Source organism: Monodon monoceros, unplaced genomic scaffold (genome assembly GCF_005190385.1).
Source record: "Monodon monoceros isolate NGI ecotype Baffin Bay Population unplaced genomic scaffold, NGI_Narwhal_1 Super_Scaffold_3, whole genome shotgun sequence".
Classification (NCBI taxonomy): domain Eukaryota; kingdom Metazoa; phylum Chordata; class Mammalia; order Artiodactyla; family Monodontidae; genus Monodon; species Monodon monoceros.
Genome location: NW_021703780.1, coordinates 67,715,071 through 67,736,967, shown reverse-complemented (window position 1 = coordinate 67,736,967; position 21,897 = coordinate 67,715,071). Strand labels below are relative to the sequence as shown.

At 50.5% G+C, this 21,897-nt stretch overlaps 1 protein-coding gene across 1 annotated transcript in view; it reads right to left on the bottom strand.

The window, feature by feature from the left end:
* CACNA1D (calcium voltage-gated channel subunit alpha1 D) overlaps positions 1–21,897 on the bottom strand; it is a 323,373-nt gene that overhangs the window by 93,054 nt on the left and 208,422 nt on the right. The window contains exon 9 of the mRNA XM_029243849.1: positions 15,516–15,685. Coding sequence (XP_029099682.1) covers positions 15,516–15,685 — 170 coding nt within the window. The remainder of the gene's footprint in view (positions 1–15,515; positions 15,686–21,897) is intronic.

The following is a 21,897-nucleotide window of genomic DNA, read 5'->3' as shown; positions in this document are numbered from 1 at the left end:
TCTCAGTTACAGCTACATCTTTTCTTGTCCCAACAAGAAGTACTCGAGAAAATCTGTAAACAAACCTAATATTTCACAAATTCTTATTTTAAATATACTGAAGGAGAGGAGGTATTATAGAGGGAGGAGTGCATGAAGGTACCAAGCATAAAATCTTTTTAAAAAATTAAGAATTTGACTCATTTTCCGTTGATCTATCTGATGTTCTTCTGCCCAGCTTGTGAAGCCAAGATGCAGAAGGTGCCGACCAAAGACACCGGCACTAGAGCACCAAGAAGTAGTCTTATGGGGAGAAGAAGGTTTTCTCCCAGCCAGCGACCAGAAGGCAAAGCTGCCTGTGGTCCCAGTGCTACCAGGGTCTATGGACACATCTCCCTCCCCCATAGCACGATCCTGAGCAGAAGTGAAAGAAATGTTGAAATGCACCTGCTAGTGTCAGGTGGCCCTGGGACCCACCCAGAGCCACCATCTGGCACACGGGTGTTTTTTCTCCTCCACTTGATTCAACCCTAGAAACATCACGGACGTGTGCTGGAGACCAGGCAGCAAAGGAGGTGCGGGACGCAGAGAGGGACTGGGCTCTGCACCTGCCCTGGAGGGCCCGTGGGAGAGGCAGCCCCCCGGTGGACTTCAACCTACTGTGACAAGAGCTACCGCAGGGGTCTGAGCAAGTGCGGTAACGACTAATTCTGCTCTGGGGTTAGGAGAGGTGGTCAAAGGTTGAAACACAGGAGAATCACCCGAACCCATGCACTTCTTCTATTCCTTGATGCATAACTTTGAACTGCAGTGACCTTATGGTTTTTATAGACCTAACGGTGCCAACAGGAAACCCTTTCCCCCTGCAAGCTCTGCCCATATGGTTCCTCTTAGGAAAGACGCCTTGGTTTCAGCTGTAAAACCCGGCAGTGGTGCCTGGAGTGCTGTGGGGTGGAGTCTGAGACCAGCTCAGGCACGCAGGGCGAAGGTGCGGGACCAGCGAGCTCTGTCTGTGCAGTGCACGCCTGCGGACCCTGCTCAGTGGGGAGACAGGGTGTGAATGGCAAGGGTGGACGCAGACCTGACTCGAAGGGCCCAGAGAGCTGAGAAACATCTTTTCTGAGGCACCGAAGAAGACCCCTTCCCTTCTGTGAGCACCCAGGGAACTGAGCCTGCTTGCGAGGGGTGGGGCTCAATAGCCACCTCCAGGCACGTTTAGGCAAAGGTTTCAAAAGTGAAGACAAAATGATCATTACAGACCCATATAACACAGCTGGTATCCTCACAGAATAACCTTTTTCTTCCTTAGTTAGGTCGAAAGAAACCAGCTACAAACTTTGACTCACTCTCACCATTCCATGCAAAAAACAGACAAAAACACTGCCCGCCCGCAAGAAAAGAAAGCCCACAATCCAATCACAGGAAAACCTTTAACAAAAAGCTCCATCAAGAGATAGAAACACACATACACAGGAGGCTGCTCATGCAATTCACCTCTCCATTACTGTTCCATGCTCTGACTTCAGCAGAAAGAGTAAAAAATCCTAAGAGTCAGCCAAGTTCATTGTCAGAGGTTCCTCCTACAGGGTCACCCTTATCTTCAGGAACAGCACAAAGAAAATCATGGTGGGAGACCCTTACAAACGTGAGCATGAGTCGTCTTTGTGGAATGTTTTTCTTGGTGCTTAGTGCCACCACTAAGAGGACAGAAGTTGAGAGCAGCATGGGGCGGGGGTGGGGTGGGTGGGTGGGTGAGGGCCCTCGGCCTCAGTTAGGTCCTGGCTCTGCTCTGGGCAGTCCCACCTCTCTTCAGGCTTCAGTGTCCTGCCTGTAAAGTGGGGACACTATCTCTAGACTCCTGAGGGTCACTTCCATCTCTAACAGTTTGCCACTTCATGGTTCTAATATTAACCACTATTAATCATACTGTAACTTCAGCCACTATTTCCGAAAGAGCAAACTTCTCCTGAACGGGCTAGAGCTTTGCGGCTTTTTACTCCCGTGACGACATCATGAGTTGCTGCATTTCATTCCTAAAGCTTGTTTCTCAAATGATCTGATCCAAACAGATAAATTACCCCCCCCTGCCTATGGGAAGGGGGGCGGGGGGGGGAGGGGCATCATTTTGCATTTCTGGCTCTATGCCAACTACTATTGACTGAAATGTACAAGCTGCTCCCTGGACTAGGGGTGGGGGTGGGGAGATAAGAAATAAAACTGAACTCCGCAAGCAGAAACTTGAGGCTGCACTGGGGGAGAGAATCCTCCCGCTTGCCAAGCGGGCTCCATCCTTCAGGTGGGATGGGACAGTGGTTAAGGCGGGCTCTCAGGTTGGCCGGGTCTAAGTTTAACTCCACACTTGTGACCGAACATCTCCAAGGCTTCATTTTCTCATCTGTAAACTGGGGAGTACTTAACCTCACAGGGCTGTTGGCAGAACTGTAAGAGGTGAGATACAGAGTGGGTCTGCAGTGTCGGGCCATCAGTGAGGCCCATAAATGATGAATCCATCGTCTCAGAAAAGCTTTCCTGGAGCTCCCTGGTAGCAAGGCGACACTCCCTAGTTGGTCCAAATCCAGCGTCACTTCGCCCTGCCCACTTCTACTACTGCACAGAGGATTCTCTTTTGAACAGCCTTCCGCACTTCTGAACCAGCCTCGGCCAACACCCGTGGTTTGTATCTTTTCTGTCTTAAACTGAGTTATTTCTAATCTAGCCTGTTGTATGGAAAGCAACTTTTCTGGCATCACTGTTTGACACCTACGGAGCCATAGGCCCCTAATAAATAAATCTGTTCCAGAATCACGTCCCTAGGGCTCAGGAGGAGGAGAAGAAGGGGCAGGTGGGGGAAGAGAGCAGTGACCACTCTAGAACGTGGTGACCTCATTTGGTCCTGGAAATGGATCTGGATCCAGTCCCTCCCCCCAGGTCGAGGAGCCAGGCTCTGGCTGGGGCCCTGGCACCCTTCCCGTCCACTCCAGCCTCTCCCTGCAGCGAAAGGAGTGTTTCCTTTTCCAGACATATAGAAGACACAGGGCCCAGTGGGCATAACCAAGGAGCTTGTTTGTACATTAAAACATTTCACCCTTCACTTGCACCAGGCATTCATTTTCTTAATGTTCATAAATTGATATGGATTTCACTTCACTTAGCCCCAATAGGATCCCATCTACGTTTTAAAAAATCAAGACAGGAGAATCACAGACTGTTAGAACTGGAAGGGGCTTCTGAGATGACATGAACAAACGCTGTGATTTCACAGATGAGAGAACTGACCCACTTGCCTTGGGACACGCAGCTCAGATGTGTGAGGAGGAAGCTCTCCTGAGTCCCTGCCACTGTACCACACCACCCGTGTGGCTTTGGTACATCCTTAAATATACTGGTGTATGTTTCAGTATTGGTACATGTTGGTACGTGTATGGGTATATACTTAAAACTCCATAAATCAAAAAGTTCCAAAAACCAAGCAAGCGTGTTACCCACCAGCCTTGGTGTCTGGTCCTAATTAGCCAGACCACTTCCAGGAGATCAGCCCAGCAAATGTGGGGAGTACAAAAATGCAGGTGGCACAGGGACTACTGGGACTTCATAAAAATGCAAACAGAAAGAATTATAAAAGCCCAAGTAAGTAAACCCAAGGACGAATTATCAGAACATGTGCCCCTCTCCCTAACCGGCTGCCACAGCATCAGATCTGCCCCGTTCAGGGTGACCTCTCTGTCGCCTTGAGCAGGGAGTCAGCATTCACTGATGACCAGCAGCTAGGCCTAATTAGGGCTGCAACAGAGAGACCCCCTCAGACCTACAGGCACCAGACCCTCCTGCAGAAGAAGCCGGGGTCATCTGCACGCAGAGAGGCTATTAGTCCTTTTCCTTTACACGTTTCAGGAAACTTTAGAGCTTTGTTGAGGAAGTTTTCATTTTTAAAATATGAATTTGAAAACACTTTTCAACGACTCCAGCTGAAACCAGGCACTAGAACAAGCCTGTCGCCTGTGCCAGGATGCTGACTTGCCTGCAATCTGCCTGCGGAAAATCTGGGGTAGCTCAGGGCCTATGCTTTGCAGTTGATTCCAGGTACTGGGATCTCTGGGGAGAGCTCCAGGGCAGACCCTCAGGCTTTGAGTGTGTGCGCGCTGAGAAGGGGCCCAGAGGTGCTGCCGTCGGCGAGGGGATGGTGCCAGCCAGCCAGGAGCCCAGCACACCCTGGACCGCAAGTGAGAGTTGCCAGGGCCACCCAGGCAGCCTGGGCTCAGCCCCCGCTGGGAGCACTCTCTGTGGATAGCGGGTCACACTATTTCTCTTTAGGATCTAATTGTAGGGCCTGGACGCCATCATGGGTAATGCCACACAAAATAAACCAGGGGAACACGCTGTTTCTCAGGCTAGCACAACACCATCTTCACCAACGTGTAAACATTCCTCTATCTACCTTCTCTCTGAAGGACGACGTAATTCTCAACTATATCTGCCTGGTTTGTGAATTCAGAGGGAAGTCAACACACAAATACACGCATGCACACGTGCATGGGTACGCACGCTCAGGGGTCTGAATGAGTCTCTGTGTGGGTCCAAATAGGCAGCCCCCAAATTATGTTCACTACTAACAGGCACAGCAAAATCTCAGACTAACTTCCTTGAGTGACGGAGGCTACTGGGCCCAAAGCCTCCAGGACAGATGTCAGGGAAGCTTGGTCTCTGTCATCGGTGGTACGGGGACAAGTCCCCTTTCCTCCCGGGGCTTAGTTACCGAATCTATAAATGAGCTGTTGGGCAACTGCACCTCTAAGACCAATTTACCTCTGACCTGACAGAACTGCTGTAAAGAGGAGACACCCACAGGCTGTCTGATTTCACTCCCAGCACCAAGGGGGTTTCCCTTGCATTCCCCCACAGCTCAGCAAGGAGAGCAAGACACGAGCAGTACTGGGAAGCTGCTGCCCACCCCTCAGGAGGGTGGCCAGGAGGCCAGCAGTTGGCCCATGAGAACTGGGTCCAAGTCACCGAGAGACCTCTGCCAGCCACGGGGCCAGGAACCACGGGGACCCTTGCCAAGTGAGCCTGGAGCTTGCCAGCCTCCTCTTGGGACAGCCTCGCTCACACATGTCCTGGGCCTCTAGGACCCTCGCTCCCCTGTTCTCCACGGGACAGGCTTTCTTGCAGTCTCACGGGTCTCTTCTAGCACTTCCCTCCACGCCCCAGCAGCCTAAAGCTTCTCACTCTTTCCTTTCAAAGGCAGGGGGCGGTGGTGAGGTTAGACAACTGAGCAGTGGCAGGATCATGGCTGCCTTCCTTGGGGACAGGGGCTCCAAAGCCAAGATCTTGTGTTTTTATCTTATTTTCATGACAAGCACGGGCAGTGCCACGACATCCCCTGGAGGAATGTGCCTGTGCTTGCTAGTGGCTCAGCCGTCACAGGGTAACGGACTCTCGTTGCTGTAAAGAAGCCAGACTCGTGTTGGAGAATGTGGGTCAAGGCCAGACCAAGGTTTCTGTGTCTAAAGCAAGAATCATGCCCTGATAGTAGCTATTTCTGTATGACCAGTGACATGGGGAACACAGCATCCCGACAAGGGCCCCAACCCCACTAGCACCACCAGTAATGTCAGGGGCCTTCTTTAGGGTTCCTAGGTAGCTCAGTCAATAAAAGACCCCCCGACCCCAACAAAATACAGAAAGTTTCCTGAAAACATTAGGCTGCTTCCTCTTCCTGCAGACCTCAAGGCTCACCCAGAAGCCTCAAGAATCCTTGAAAAGCCACGAGGCCCAAGCCCCCGCTAAGGACGGTGGGCATCTATGTGCCCAAGGAGGGGTCTCTGCTCCCCTAGGACGGGAACCACTCATCTGCTCGTGATAACCCACCGGAGCTTGTAGGCGTCAGTCTTTGAAGACTTATTTCTTGTGGCCATCACAATATTTCCTGCTTAGCTGAAGCCCATTTTTCCTGCGGAGGCCTTCAGAGCCACACCAAGCTCTTCACAGACCTCTGCAGGCACTAAAGCTGCGAGAGTCAGCTCTGCCTCTGCCCCCAGACCTGCTCCCAATCCCAGGCAAGTTCCTCCTCTCGGGGCCACCACATGCTCTCAGAGTGACGAAGGGCTCCTATCTCACACTCAGCGTCCCTTCCCACTTTCGGGCCTTCTGAAGAGAGTAGGAATCTAATACAACCTTCATTCGGACCATCCAGGACTTGTTCAAGTGCAGTTCCCATCACCGCTGCGCTCGGCATTCCCACGAGTGGCTGAGGCCACTCTTCAGCAAACAGGGCAACGTGAACCCTCTGCTCTCCTGGCGGCTGGCTTTGTGTCCCTAAGCCTGAATTTTCTCACACAGATTCCTCCAAAGTCGTCTGGCCAGGGATGACCTCGGTGACACTAACCAGGTGTGCACAGGCAAAGCCTTGTGCTGCTGTGGGACCACAGGGGTGGCTCGGGCAGGCAGGGCAGGACACCAGTTGTTTGCATAACTGCCCTGCATGCGGATGGTCCTGACGCCAACCCCAGGGCTTCTGATGAGGGGCTATGTTAAGCATTAGTCTAGAGCACAGATAGATACTCAGCTGTTCCCTACATGAGCCCTTTCCCCATTCCCACTTGTAAAGGCAAGGGCCCCCAAATCGTAGCATCCTAGAAGTCTGCTTTTAACTTCATTCTCGAAACTGACACTACTAGCTTTAGCCTGGTCCTGGGCAAACCAGCCAGAGATTGGAAGACCCAGAGGCCATGTGAAACATGTAACCTGGAAAAGAAAAAAATCAATCAAATAACACCATTGGAATTTCCAAACAGTTTAGATTAAAAAGCATCATTTGGGGGAAAGTGTTTAAAAAGTCTGTCTTCCAGTCTAAGAATATTCGTGCGGAACTAAATACATTTTCTGAGTTGGTTCAGCTGCTTCTGTGAGGAAACTGCAATGCTGTGTTGGCTAAGTCACACATCTGGGGGACAGACAAGAGGAAAACAACACGGCCAAGTTTCAAAGAAATCAAATGAAAACACAGGCATCTTACAAACACAGCACACAGCACATGCACCTCACACCATGCCCGTGTGTAAGGAAAAGGCGTCAGAACTGGGGAGAAGAGTCTCCCAAAGAGAAAGTTCAATCTCAGCATTTTACCGTGATCTTTAGCCCTGTGTTGGCGAAAGCCGCAAAACCTCCTTTTCTTCTTATCCTCCTTTAGTAGGTCGGCCAATGTGACCCCTTGGGTGGAACACAGGCAATTCCATTATGCTTCAGTAGAGAGCAGCAACAGCGATGCCAGCAGGCCCGAGGACGCCAGAGGTGGCCCCATCCACGGGCTCTGATACACAAACCCCCAAACTACCCCCCTTGCACGGAGAAACCTACAGTTCAGGATCTGACGGGGAGAGCGGACGTGCACCTTCTGTAGCTAGTATACGTAACGCCGGTCTTCGAAAACCTGTCCTAAATAAACAACCAACTAACCCACTCTGGACAAAGGTTCCCAAGGTCTGGCTTCCCCTCTAAGAAGGGCGTTAGGGAGAGGGCACTTCAGCAGGAGTCTTGGGTGCTGACTGGCTCTGTGAGTCCAGCCAGCAACACTATATGAGGCAGGACACTAGGGGTTCAAGTGGTGGCCTCTGGACCTGGACAGACCAGGTCTAATCCCAGCCCTGCCACTTACTGGCTGAATGACTGGGGACGTGGTACCTGATGGTGGTACGAAGGTGAAACCTTAGTTTCTTCACTTGTAACAGGTTAACAACAGTTGGACCTGCACTTCACAGAGTTGTTCTAAGAGGTGAATCGTAAATATGGTGAAATACAGTGATACGAGCATTGGCGAGGCGCAGTCAACCATGACAACTCCCCTGTGGCCACTGGGTCACAAGAAAATGTTTCTAGGGTCTCCAGCCCCATGCAGCTCTGTGATACAATGGCCACTCTGGTGTAGAGGCCACACGCCCCTGGGCAGTGCAAGGGCAGCGAAAGGAATGGCGGGTGGGCAAGGGCATGGGGGAAACTTGCACGCACGGCTGGTGGGAACGGGAAGTGGGGCCACTCGGCATAACACGTACATTTCGGAAACGGGCCTCCTCTGGGCCCCAGCAAAACGCTTCCTGGTAATCGCTCCCATGGGACGAAGGGCACGGGTGGTCGCACAACTGCTGCATTTGGGGGGATGAGTGGCGGCGAACATGCAGACTGTGGCAAAACCTTGGCTGGAATCCCAGCTCTGCCACTTAGCAGGCATGCGGCCCTGGGAGGCTGCTTACTCTCTTGTGCTTCGTCTTCCCTCTCTGTCAAGTTCTGGTCTCAGAGCTGTGTGAGGAATAACAGACTCACATACCCACTGCCTTTAGAGCAGTGTCTGGCACAGAGGAAGCCTGTGACAGAGATTATCTGGTGCTATTTCATTCAACAAGTAACCACTGCGAGCTTGTACGTGTGACAAAGACTGTGCCAGGGGCCAGCCACCCCGTGCAGAATAGAAGCAGACCCCATTCCTGCCCCCACGGAGCTCCCAGTCTCGTGGCAGAGGAAGAGAGCAACCAGACAATCACACAAACAAGCGTAAAACTCCAACTCTGACAACTGCTGTAGACTCCACGTGCTCTATAGACTACCCAGTCCATTGCGACAGATTTAAACTGGCCACTTATTGAAAATAGCCAAAATGTTGTTTAAAAAAACACAGAAAGATGGCTACGGCACACGGTTCAGTGAAAGGGGCAAGTTACAGGACCATCTGTGCTGGGCGATCTAACGGTGGGGACCAGTGAGCGTGCTCTGTCTGTGCAAATGCAGGTTCTCGTGTGCACAGATGAGGCCGGAAAGAACACCTGCTTCCCTCTAAGGAGAGGGATGAGAGAATGGTCTTATTTTCTAAACTTTGATATTATATGAATTCCTTACAGTGGGCAAACATTGCTTATGTAATCAAAGTATATTAAAAACAAACACCACCCTGAGTCGGGACTCCACAAACCTGGCTGGAGTGCCCGCCTTCCTTATCATGGTGGGGCAACCATCCCCAAGTCCGTCTCCCACCAGCTCCTGTGAGGCCAGCCCCTGGCAGACGACGGCTCCCAGTACCGCCCAGGGGAGCGGGTGTCTCCCGTAACTCCAGCACTGGGCCCTCTCCAGAGAGGGTGGCTGTCCTGGATGCATGGTTACCATATGCAGCTCTAACTGCTGCTGTTTGCTTTACACCTTTTACTTGAATGTTTTCATTTTGAACTTGCACCCTGAGGTGGTCTGACTGTGCTGAAAGCAGTTTTATAAATCAAAATTTGAAGACACAACCTTTTAAACAGGACCAATAAATTCCCATGCCTTGTGCTTGCAAACAGCTATGGCATCTCTGGTTTTCTGCCCACCCTGCAAATCAAACGTTGCAGTAAAAGACATCAAGGTGGCATGTGCAGAAGGGAGGTGCCAGCTATGACAACCTTGTACACTGAGGGGGCAGCTTCCCAGTGCGAGGCGGGCAGGAACAATGCTCACAGCCTCCAGGACAGCTGATCTGATGAAGAGAAGACAGAGGCTCTCCCCAGTGGTCAGAGTTGGAGTTTCAGGTATCCTCCCCTCTCTTTCTTTGGGCATCAAATACTCCCACTTACAGGGATTATTGATCATTCATAGTGCCCACAGTAAAATGCCTTGCTTTTCTGGCCAGAATTTTAGAATGAGCTTCATTGAAAAGGATTACATTATTTTTAATGCTACTTTTTAAAAAAACTAATCGCTGACAATGAGAAGAGTTTAAAATAGAATTTTAGGCTTTCAGATTTTAATGGTCCCAGCAAAACTCCATTGTTAACTCAGAAACAGCTGCATACGTCTAAAAAAATCACTTTGAGATTTGGCAGAGTTTCTTAAGAAACTTGAAGCTCAGCAAAAAGTTAAATAAATTATCCTTGAAAATTTCCCAAAAGCTGAGGAACTAACTTCCAAGGGAATCTTGTCCATTCAGTTAATTGTGTAACACCAGCTTTCTATCAGGAAATTTAGGGAAATGGCATTGTACATAATCTGTAGATGCACAAAGCCAGAGCTACCTGTCACCGTAGCTACCAGACAGGCATAAAGGAAGGAATATCTCTCCTTCTGTCTTCTTCCAAGTGTGATATTCAGCGTGCTGGCATTCAGGAGTCCCCAACCCTGGTGTCACACTGGAACCTCCAGGGAGCCATGCGTGGGTGCCACCACAGACCAGTGAATCAGTGTGGGGTGGGGCACGGCACCAGGATGCGTCCTCACTCCCTAGGTGACTGTCACGTATTGGGTTGGCCAAAAAGTGCCTTTGGTTTTTAAGTAAAAATAAAAGACACATTTTTCATTTTTACCTAGAACTTGATTGAACAATGTATTCAGCCTTTTGCTCCACTACCTTCTGCCATTTTCCAGGCAACTTCATAATTCCATCTCCCCAAAGCTTTTTACCTTTTTGAGCAAAAAATCTGTTCCAGGTGCCTTTTAACAGTCTTCCAGGGAACTGAAATTTTTTCCATTAAGAGAATTTTGTAAAGACCTAAATGAACGGAAATCCGAGGTGCAATGTCTGCTGAATATGGTGGGTGAATCAGAACTTCCCAGCCAAGCTGTAACAGTCTTTGCCTGGTCATCAAAGAAACATGCGGTCTTGCATTATCCTGATGGAAGATTATGCATTTTACATTGATTAATTCTGGACGCTTTTCATCAAGTGCAGCTTTCAGTTGGTCTAATTCGGAGCAGTACTTGTTGGAATTAGCCGTTTGGTTTTCCAGAAGGGGCTCATAACAGAGGACTCCCTTCCAATCCCACCATATACACAACATCGCCTTCTTTGGATGGAGACCGGCCTTTGGTGTGGTTGGTGGTGGTTCATTTCCCTTGCCCCACGATCTCTTCTGTTCCACATTATTGTACAGTATCCACTTTTCATCACCCGTCACAATTTGTCTTAAAAACAGAACGTTTTCATTACGTTTAAGTAGAGAATCGCATGTGGAAATGCGGTCAAGAAGGTTTTTTTCGCTTAACTTATGTGGAACCCAAACATCAGAGCAATTAACATACCAAGCTGGTGCAAATGATTTTCAATGTTTGATTTGGATATTTCAAGTATGTTGGCTATCTCCCGCGTGGTATAACATTGATTGTTCTCAATTAATGTCTCGATTTGATCACTACCAACTTCAACTTCATGGTCTACCTGACCGTGGAGCATCGTCTAGCAGGAAATCTCCAGTGTGAAACTTCACAGACCACTTTTGACACGTTCGATCGGTCACAGCACCTTCTCCATACACTGCACGAATCTTTTTTTTTGCATTTCGGTTGCATTTTTACCTTTCTTGAAATAATAAAGCATAATATGCCGAAAATGTTGCTTCTCTCTTCCATCCTCAATATTAAAATGGCTACACAAAAATTCACCAATTTTGATGTCTTTTTTTAAATGCACACTGATATGACAGCTGTCACATACAGTCTAACAAAATTGTTTTGAATGAAGTTGAAGACAACTAAGTGCTACCAGAGCCATCTTACAGAAAAAAACCGAACGAACCTTTCGGCCAACCCAGTACAGGCAGAGTTGGGTACCGCAGATGCAGACAGTAGACCAGAGAGAAAAGATAATATGAGTGCATCTCCAAGCATCTGATTTGACATCTGTTCTCTGACACCAAGCATCACCAAACTAGAAATGGACTTCAAGGGCCAGAAGGCTATGCTACCATATCTCGAAAGTGACCGAGTCGACAGATTTGTTTTCCATCAATACTTGAGAACCTTACACTTCTTCAACACGAAAGTACAGGGATGATCCGAAAAGGGGTCCTCACCCTCAGGTTGAGTAGAGATCTAGTACTTCTCCAAAAAGAATTCTGTTTAGGTCAAGTTTTCTTGGAGTTTAATGACAACAGCAGCAGCAAGTACTGTGACAGCTATGACGACTCTCACCAGTTATCGAACATTTAACCCTCATGACGACTCTGTGGGCAAATAGCTTTTGCCCCTTCCTGCAGGCAAGGAAACTGGGGCTCAGAGATGTTGGGTGATGTGCCTAATACTCCAGTCCAAATTCCAAGTCACCAAACTCAATTGCAGCCAACTCCAGAGAAGGGACATCAACGTGCCTCCTGGCCCCGCCCCTGCCTTCGTTGGGCTTATGACACCTGCTGTTATTAATGGCTTCCAAGAGTCCCCTTTGTCTAGGCTGAGCCTCAGCCATCAGGGAGGCTTCTTCTCACACTGTCAGTTAATTCCTGCATGTCTGGGAGGAAACTGTCCCAACACATCCATGACCCAACTGAAAAGGACAGTCGATGGAGTTAGCATCCTGAGACAGCGTGGACACAGTCAGGAGCCCGAGCGAGTGCCCCACCTGTTTTCCAGAGAGAATGCAGGGCAGGGCTGGGGTCGGGGGTGAGTCTCACACACTCGGGGAGGACAGTGGCAATGCCCACACTTCACTGCCTGCCAACAGGTAACAGAGACCAGACCTGGTGTGTGCAGGTGGTAAGTCAGCCACTGTTCGCTGGTGAGGAGGACCACGTGGGCCGAGGTGAGCCATTCTCCCCTGCGTTTCTGGCTGTGGCAAGGAGGAAACGGTTGGCAGCCACGGGAGGCCCCAGGGAAACCCTGACAGCACTGCTCCTCCAGAAGGTCTAGGCTGCGGGGAATGTGCTCCTTGGGAGGAGGCTTGGGGTCTCTTCTCAAATCAGTTAAACCTCAACATGGTTCCCACAGCCTGGGATTTACGTCTTCATTTCCAACCGTCATCCGTCAAGGCTCTGGGACTCTGACAACTGGGGAAATACTGTAAGCCTCGCTCCACCGGACACCCCAGCACCTGGCAAAGGAGCCGATGGAAAGCCAGGGGGCACTGGAAGGAGGTGCCTTTCTGGACCAAGCACCAAGCTGGTCCTGCACGTTCACTTGGACATCACTGCGCAGAGCAGAAGCCATGATGCTGACGTCCCTGAGACACGGCGCAGCTCTCTGGGCATTGGAGCACCAGTTGCACAGTGAATTCTGAGGCTCTGCAACTTTTAAGGGGGCTTTATTTCTTTCCTTGATTACTCTAATAAGTAATGCACTTAAGGGTTTTGAACAAGTATACCTCTGCACCTTGTTTATGCCATTTCCTCAGCCTGAAAAGCACTCCCCCGCCAACCTTCCACAGCCAAAGGCTGCTCATCCCTCAGAGCGCAGCAGGGACACGGCCTCTCCGCAGGGCCTTCCCTGCTTCCCCCACAGCCCGCACCCCCGTGCCCTTCTGGGCTCCCACAGTGGACAGCAGGCCCTGGGTCAAGATGCCAGTTTCTCCCCTCTGTCTCACACTAAGGTACCACAGCAAGGTCTCCAAAGGTAGAGGCACTGATTTTGCCATTAGACGTTCCCTTACAGGCAGTGGCAGGACACAGGAAATGGGCTAGGACACAAGAATGGACCCTCAGGATGACTGGGAGACAATGGCTCAAGTCCAGCAAAAGTCCCTACTCCTCAAATCACGGGCCATAGAAACAGTTCTAGCACAACTGATGTTGGCTCCACTAAGGTAGACCCCTGTCTGTTTCTAGAGGTGGAGCAATGAGGAGACGAAAGGACATCCACCTACAAAAGAGGGCCCTGCTCAGCCCCTACAGGACACACCTACGCTGGCAGAGCAAGGTGCTCTGCTCCAGAGAAAGGACAAGACCTTTGCCCATTTACACATAACAGGTGACGGGCTGGGCTTAGGAGAGCAGGGCAGGGGGCTGGTGGTCCTCTGCGGGTCAGCGTCAACACCGCAGCTTGGGAACGAAGAGGGAAAGAGCGGGGCAGGCAGCCCTGAGCTGCGGGCTTGTGCTGGCCATGCTGCAGGGGCGGAAGCTCTGCGAAGGCCATGGGATTCTGGTGCGAACGCCCCAGCAAGAGCTGCGCCAAAGACATGCAGACACTCCTTACACCTCATCACACAGCGGTCACGTCACGGGTGTGGAACTCAATGAACGTCCACTTAGAAACTCTCATCCAGTAGTCGACAAACCTAGTCTAGAGATCTCCCCAGTTCCCTCGGCCTCAGGGGGCGACCCCCAGGCTTTCCTTGAGGAGGCAGTCGTGCAGCCTGGGAAGCAGGGGGCCTGCGTGCACCGGCCTCCCCCCACCGTTAGCACACAGGACTGAGTCAAGTGCGCATCCCTGATGACAGGAAATATTCTCCACGGAAGCACAGACTCACAGATCCCAGGCTTGGAGAATCGCGAAGGCCGTCTTGGTCAAGAATCCCCTCCACCCTGGGTCTCAGCCGCAGCTTCCACTTGGCCACCCTCCCTGCTTCGTCCCACCCTCACCTGCATACCCTCGGGGCTCCAGCTGAACAAAGAGCCCATCACGGCCTCCCCGAGCCTTTGTCTGCCCACCTCCACGTCCTTCTCACACCACTGCCTCGACTCAGATTGCTTTTCCTGACATATCTCAGGTCCATTTGTCCTTCAAGGCCCAGGTCCTGCGAGCCCACAGCTATGCCCTAGACCCCTAGGCCATCCCTTCCTCCTCTGGGCACACTGCCTGCCTCCTCGCCGGACCCGCATCTCCGTCTCCTCGTGCCGCATTCACCTGTGTGAGGGCCCGCCCTCCCCAGAAGGAGCAAACCACGTCCTCCCCCGTCACGAGTCCGCCCGGCATCCCGCACCCAGCCTTGCTGAACGAAGGGCTGACTGCATGAAGTTGGAGGGGCATCGCTCCGGGGGGCGGGGGGGGGGCCTACCCAGCTATCTTCCACGGGGCGGGGCCTAACCTGCGTTCCCAGGCCTCTCAATGGACCAGCGCCCTCGGTCTTTACTATCAACTAGTCTAGATTTGAAACACATCACAAACACCTTAGTCAACTCCACTGCCGAACTTCAATTTCCACTTTTACGTGAGGCACAGATGGCCTCAGGAAGAGTAAGAGCAAGAAAAGCATACGATGAAAGAGATGCTGTGGTTGACAATGACAATGAATTCCAGTGGTGGACCGAGCAATGCCCGGCGTCCCCGTGTGGGGTACCAGCGGGGTGGGCTCCGGAGCGGCCCCGCTGACTCACACGCCTCCTAACACCGCCCTAAACAGTGAATTGTTGTCTTCCTGGCCGGTGATGGGCTAAGCATGTGGCATCCCCCAGCTGGTGCAGGTGGGAGCCACTGCAAGGAGCAGAAGGGACGAAGGCGCCCTGCTCTTCAAGGCCCCTTCCAATAACTCGCTCTGAATTGGAGGAAGCACAACTTCGTCTCCTCTGGTGCAAGGGTGTCTTACTGCACCCCTGCCGCAGAGCAGGGGCTCACTCCATTCCAGAGGGGCAAACGGCACATCCGGCTGACCCGCCCCGACCACAAAGCCACAAGACGAGATACGTATCTAAAGCCCACACCCCAGGCAGAAATCCAGAGTCGGTGTAAATGCACAGCTCTCACTGATGTGCAGGTCAGGGAACCGGAGGGCCGGGAGGAGGCCTCAGCCTCAGACCAGGTCAGAGGGAGAGACCCCTGCGTGGGCGGGCACCTGAAGGGCACACAGGCTCTGTCTGGTCCCGAGCCGGAGGGGCGCCACCTACTATTTCGTTTGCTTTCCTCTCCTCCTTCTTCTTCGTTCTCGGGATCAATATCTTCTGCTTGGGTGATCCAGTCCAGGTAGCCCCTGAGATCCTCCTCCAGCTGCTGCTTCTCCCGCAGCTTCTGGAAGTCTCCCCGCGCTTTCGCCTTCTCCCTTTCCTTTGAGAATTCTCTGGGGGAGGCAAAGAGAACAGGCACAGGTCAGGACGTCGCCGGGTACCCACGCCGAGAGCCGTCTGCCCTGCTGCACAGCAGTGCCGCAGCAGGACACACGGCACCGAGTGCAGCCACATGAGCACAGCAACGGGGGCCACACACGTGGACGGGACACACGACAGTGCCTTCCCAAGCAAGACTGTGGGGGCCAGAGTTGCAGAGACCACACCAACGCACATGCACCGTCCCTCAGAAAACGAACTCCCTTCAGGAGCTCTGTGCTCCCAACAAGCCGAGTCCCCAGACACCACGAGCTGCCCGTCACGGCAGGCCCATGACCCCCCACCAGGGGCCTGGACTCAGAGATGTCCCACCTCCCCAGAGTCTCCTCAGATAGCCGGCATCACGCTTGAGAGAGAAAGCATTCACGAGGGCCAAGCTGTGGTCACAGAGGGCTTCTTCCATACTTGGAGGGAACACTCCGTGTTCCTAATGTGTATTGGCCCCTTTGTCCAAACCAAGAGTCCTGAGACCTCAGCTCCCCACCCGCTGCAGTTCTGGCCAGAGCGGTGGACAGGGTCAGAGCAGACCCACCTCACAGCCCCATTCCCCCTTCCCAGACAGGAAACGGAGCACCCACGAAGCACTGCTATCTTTCTTAACCCTCGCTCCTTGCCATGATCTTTTCCCCAGAAGTCCTCCCTATAGAAGGGGAAAAGGCAGTATGATTTGTTGCCCATTTATGGGAACACCTGCCCTGGAAAGGCTCTGGCAGACATGGTAATGTTCCCAACTGTTCGTTGTTTACTCTACCTTTCCCGTCTGCAAGCCTGGATCTCTGCGTATATACAGAATCCCACATTTGCTCAGGCAAGTCAGGAGGTCAGGTGGATGATTACCCAATTCTCACATACAAGGAACCATCTGCGTTTCCAACCGTGAACTGTTACAGGAGCCAGTTGTGCGTGTTATGGATTTAGGAAGTATGATTAAAAAGCAGCTAAGAAAAAAAAAAAAAAAAAATAAAATAAAAAAAAAAAAAAAGCAGCTAAGAAAGCAGATGAGAAGACAGGCAGTGCAGCTTCTGCACACAGACCCCTGAATGCTGACGGACTCTACGTCTGCCTTCCTTCCAGCCCAAAGCCAGCACATCTCCCTTGCAGGGACCTCATTAACCCAACCCAGCCCAAGCCAAGCGACGAAGGGAAGGTGACCTGCTTACCTAAAAAGCCAACCTCTACTATCTCTCCCCACCCCCCAACTCCGGACTGTCGATGGGCTGAAGAGACACTTGAACACCCAGTGACACTGACGCTTCAGGTAAGAAACGAGAACCCTCACCAAGCTGCCACCCTCTCCCCCCGTCCCGTGAGAAAGGACAACCTCATCACCCAGTTTTCAGATGCCCTGGGATCTGTCCTTGGCTCTGTTAGAGCTGGTCTGTCCCACCTTCACCCACTGGCAAGTGAGAAGGCGGCAAGGCTGCGGGGCATCCCGAGCCCGGCTCGCGGGGGAGCTGACTCCAGGGGGTTCGCGTGGGGAGCCGAAGCCCATCAAGGACCAGAGAAGCTTCCTGCACTCGCAGCCCAGGACCCTTCCTCCGGGGGGGGCACCTTCCCTCTCAAAACAGAAAGGCCTTTGCAGGTAGCACCTTGCTGCTCACGCGAACCATACCGAGAATGATGTGGGGCTTCTCAGCCTTGGCTTCCTGAGATACCGGCCATGCACAGCTTAGTCCGGGGTGGGTCCACCAAATGAATCTGAGCTTTGAAAATGTCACACCTGAACCAGAATCTCATTCTTGAACAAGTGGAGGCCTTGGAGTGTCACGTGTCAATATGAAAATGCATCATGTAATCTATTCTCTTAAATACACTATAAAGAGCAAGTCTGTGGGCCTTCAATTCTATTGTTTACCAGAAGTATCGCAGCACAAATCTTTCTGCATATTTTGACTCTGAACTGAGAGTATTCAATTCATGTGATTATATACAAGCAGGGTATTCTTATTTTGGTTACATATATCATCGGAGTTCTTGAAAAAGAAAATTACTACGATAGCAAAAGAGTCACCCTTAAGTTTCACAGGGGATTGTGCTTTAATATCATATTTCATTAAGGTTTTTTACATTAGAAATCCAAAAGCCCTCTCTCTAACAACTGCATCACTGTTGCACATTCTTGGTTGTTGGGACACAGCAAAGCGTGCACAGGTAAAATCCTACTGTGACTAAAATTTCTGAGAATACAAAACACTGCCGATGGGACTTCCCTGGTGGTTCAGTGGTTAGGAATCTGCCTTCCAGTGCAGCGGATGTGGGTTCGATCCCTGGTCAGGGAACTAAGATCCCACACGCCACAGGGCAACTAAGCCCATGCACTCTAGAGCCCAAGTGAACAACTAGAGAGCCTGCACACCGCAACTACTGAGCCCGCATGCTCTGGAGCCCACAAGCTGCAACGAAGAGCCCACACGCCACAACGAAAGATCCCACGTGTCACAACTAAGACCCGATGCAGCCGAAGAAATAATTTTTTTAAATGTTTAAAACAAAAAAACGCTGCAAAGTCCTGGCCTGTAGCCCATTTATTTTAAATAGTAATCACTATTATAACTGTTCATGTAAGAAAACTGTTAATATAAACGCTCTGAACTGATTTTAGACAGTTCTGAATGGCCTAATACTTAGCAGGTGCGTAACATTTACTGATTTGGACAGAACTGAGATTGACAAGGCATAAATCTCCTTCTGCTGGCTCTGAGACATGGCGGAAGTGAAGGGAGGTGGGCTCTTTGTGATAAACTCAGCTGTCCCATCGGTCCTCCCAGACCACTCTGGGCTCTAAGTCAGAAGACCTGGACTCTAGTCCCCACTCTGTCACTTTCCTTTTCTGAGCTTCAGTTTCTTCACCTGCAAAACAGACATGCTACCTGTTCTCCTGTCTCATAGGGATTAAGTCAGACATTCAATAAGATGCTATTGTGAACATCACGAAGCACTGTACAGTTGTGAAGTTCAAATGTATAACATTTAGTTGTTGAAGCTGGGAATAATAATAGGCAATTGGAGGAGGTTTCTCAAGTACCAAAAGGAGAAAAATTGCAAACCGCCATGAATGGGCTCTAAGCTGCATGATGCCAGTGGAATAGAGGGAAGCACAAAAGGACACATGGGATCAAAGTGGGCTCAGAGCGACCCTGATAAGCCAGCAAGTGCCCCATCAACCTGTACCACTATCTGCCCAGTGGAAAATAACTCATTCCCATCGCAACAAACCTTGCATCCCAGGAAATCTCACCTGAGTCCACTGAATCTTTATCAACCTCAGTGGATGATGAAAAAAACAGTTTTCCTTTCACTTAAGAATTTGTCATTCTAGAAGCCTATTACTAAGGGATTAAATAACAGTCACTATTATAAAAGTTAATTTAACAAAGCTATTGGTAGAAACCATCAGACTTTCACAAGTGACTTAGAAATCTGACAACTCACATGTGATAGAAGCCTACCTGTTCCAGATCAGAAGGGGAAAAAACAAGAAAAAAGATTTTAAGAAGTGCTTGGACAAAAAAGCACATATATTGTGCTACCCTTTGGATGCAAAAGAAGAGGAAATAAGGAAACAAACACTACGGTAGGATGTATCTGAAAGACAGAGCACAAAATAAGCGATGAGGACAAAGGGAGCAGAGGGGATGAAGGAGGAGTGACACTTTTTCTATAATTTTGACTTTTAGAATGTTAACGTTTTACACATTAAATTTTTAATTAAATCAACAGGGACAGGAAGGAGGGAAAATACCCCTAAAGTGGAAGTGAACTGAAACAAATGAGTCTGACTGTACGTCAAATGAATACCATAACCACCCTGAAGGAGAAAGACAAAACTAGTTCAAGTAGTTTATAAACATTTGACTGCATCCTCTCCATCCTGGACAGGACTGGGGTAAGGGCAGAACCACAGACAAATGCTCAACTCTTTTTAGTCAGTTTGGTTTTTTGTAGTGATAGGGATGAAACCATGCTGAAACTATCTTAGACGTATTACAGGATTTCACAAACGAGTTAACGCGTAAATGCTGTTGGGAGCCAGTGTTCTCCCTGTGGAAGGACGGATATAGAAAGTCGGGAAGGGGACCATTAAAAAGAGCCTTCTGGGGATGGACTGCAACTGGGATACTGATGTGAACTCATGATTTCTAAAGATGTATGCATATGACTACATGTATAAAGGTAGGTAAGTGTATGTAAATGCATATACCTCCTAGCTCTGTTGGAAAGATCTAGAAACAAAGATGCCCCCACACCCAGTAGTTATGAGCATACCTGGCACCCAGATCTCGGTCTCTATTACCATTTCCCATTAAAAGGACCAGTAGTCTTTGGAGAAATGGCTGATTCCAGGGCTGGGGCAGGGTAGACACAGGACTAAGAGAGTAAGAAAGTGCTTAAAAAAGAAAACAAAACAAACATGATGGGAGCATGAGAAGCACCTCACGGGCCAAATCTGGGATAATGTGAGCCCCGAATAGCTAAAAACAGTAAGGGGGGCTTCCCTGGTGGCGCAGTGGTTGAGAGTCTGCCTGCGGATGCAGGGGACACGGGTTCGTGTCCCGGTCCGGGAGGATCCCACGTGCCGCGGAGTGGCTGGGCCCGTGAGCCATGGCCGCTGAGCCTGTGCGTCCGGAGCCTGTGCTCCGCAGCGGGAGAGGCCACAGCAGCGAGAGGCCCGCGTACCGCAAAAAAAATAAAATAAAATAAAAATAAAAACAGTAAGGAATTTTAAAATATTTTAAAAAACCAGTCCACACCCCTTATAGACAAACTAAAAACCAAACAAGATAAAATATTAATAGAACATGAAGTGAATTGGAGTAAAGGGTACCTGGATTGCTTACTAAGATATTCTTATTCTTGCAGCTTTTCTGTATATTTGACATTACTTCCAAATAAAAAATGTGTTAAAATGTTTGGAAAATGTAACCGCTCTAATCAAATGCAATGTTGTTCTACATTCATTTCCGCTTACCAGGTAGACTGCAGGCTCCTTGTGGGAATGGACAATGCTGTCCGTTTCTTTCTTTCCACATCTCTCTCCTCCGAGAGAGCCCCTCTTCAAGCAGGCACACAGGAGACGAGGTACAAAAAGACATAACACACAACAAAACGAGCCCTACTCCTTAAAGAGGCCAGAAAGCACCAGGACAGAAAGCCCACGGTTCCTGGGATTGGCCAGAAGCCTGAAACGAATGCGTCTGAGCCTGTGGATAGCATCAGGAACAGCCTCTACCACCAGCCTGCCATTTCCCCTAGTCACTTCCAGGCTTACGGGGTAGAGTTTCTGTCTCAGGTTGTTAGATTCCCTCCAGGTCTATGTCCTGTAAGGAGCGATTTCTCAGGGAGGAATCTCCCTGCCAGCTGGACCTGACAACTCCCCAGGGTCTCACTCTGGCCAGTCTGCACACACCTCACCCATCGAGGCAGCTGGAGGGGCTGTAGCTGGAGCACTTCCTCAGGGCCTGCCTCCCTCTTGGCTGGTCACCAGCACTGCACACCTGGACTCCCCCATGGTGTCGTCCTGCTCAGAATGCCTCAGGGCTCCTCACTGCTGCCCTCAGGAATCAAGGTCAAACACCCTGGCCCAGCACTCAAGGCCTCCCAGCCTTCCCCGACCTGCTATTCCAGCTTTATCTCCCCTTCTCATAAATGCACACCTTGCGCTTTGGCTACACTCCTCTTTGCTTCGCCAACCCTGTGAGCCTTCGTCCACAGAACTCTGTCCACCTGAGCAGCCTTCTCCCGTCTTTCAATTCCAGCTCATCTGTCGAGACCCAGATTTCCCTGGCTACCCCAGCCAAAGAGCCCTGCCCTCCTTGGAATCACCAGAGCACTCTCCTCATTGACACCAGTCATGGATCTGCACGCGTGCCTTCTCCCTGCAGCCTCCTCAGCGGTGTCCTTAACAGAGCCCAGCACAATTCCTTGCACATCATCCTCACTGGAGTGTGTGAACGGTGAGGCAAGGATGGCATCACCCTCATTACACAGAAACTGAGGTCAGGGAAGTTGGTCACACAAGCCCAACCAGCTCCTAAATCCACCCTCCTAAGGACCTCCACATGGGCACACAGGAGGCCGAGGAGGAAGAGAGTAAACATAGGAATGGATAAGGATTAAAAAAAAATCAGCTTATAGTCAGTCCAGGAAGGGCCTTAAATCCCAAACT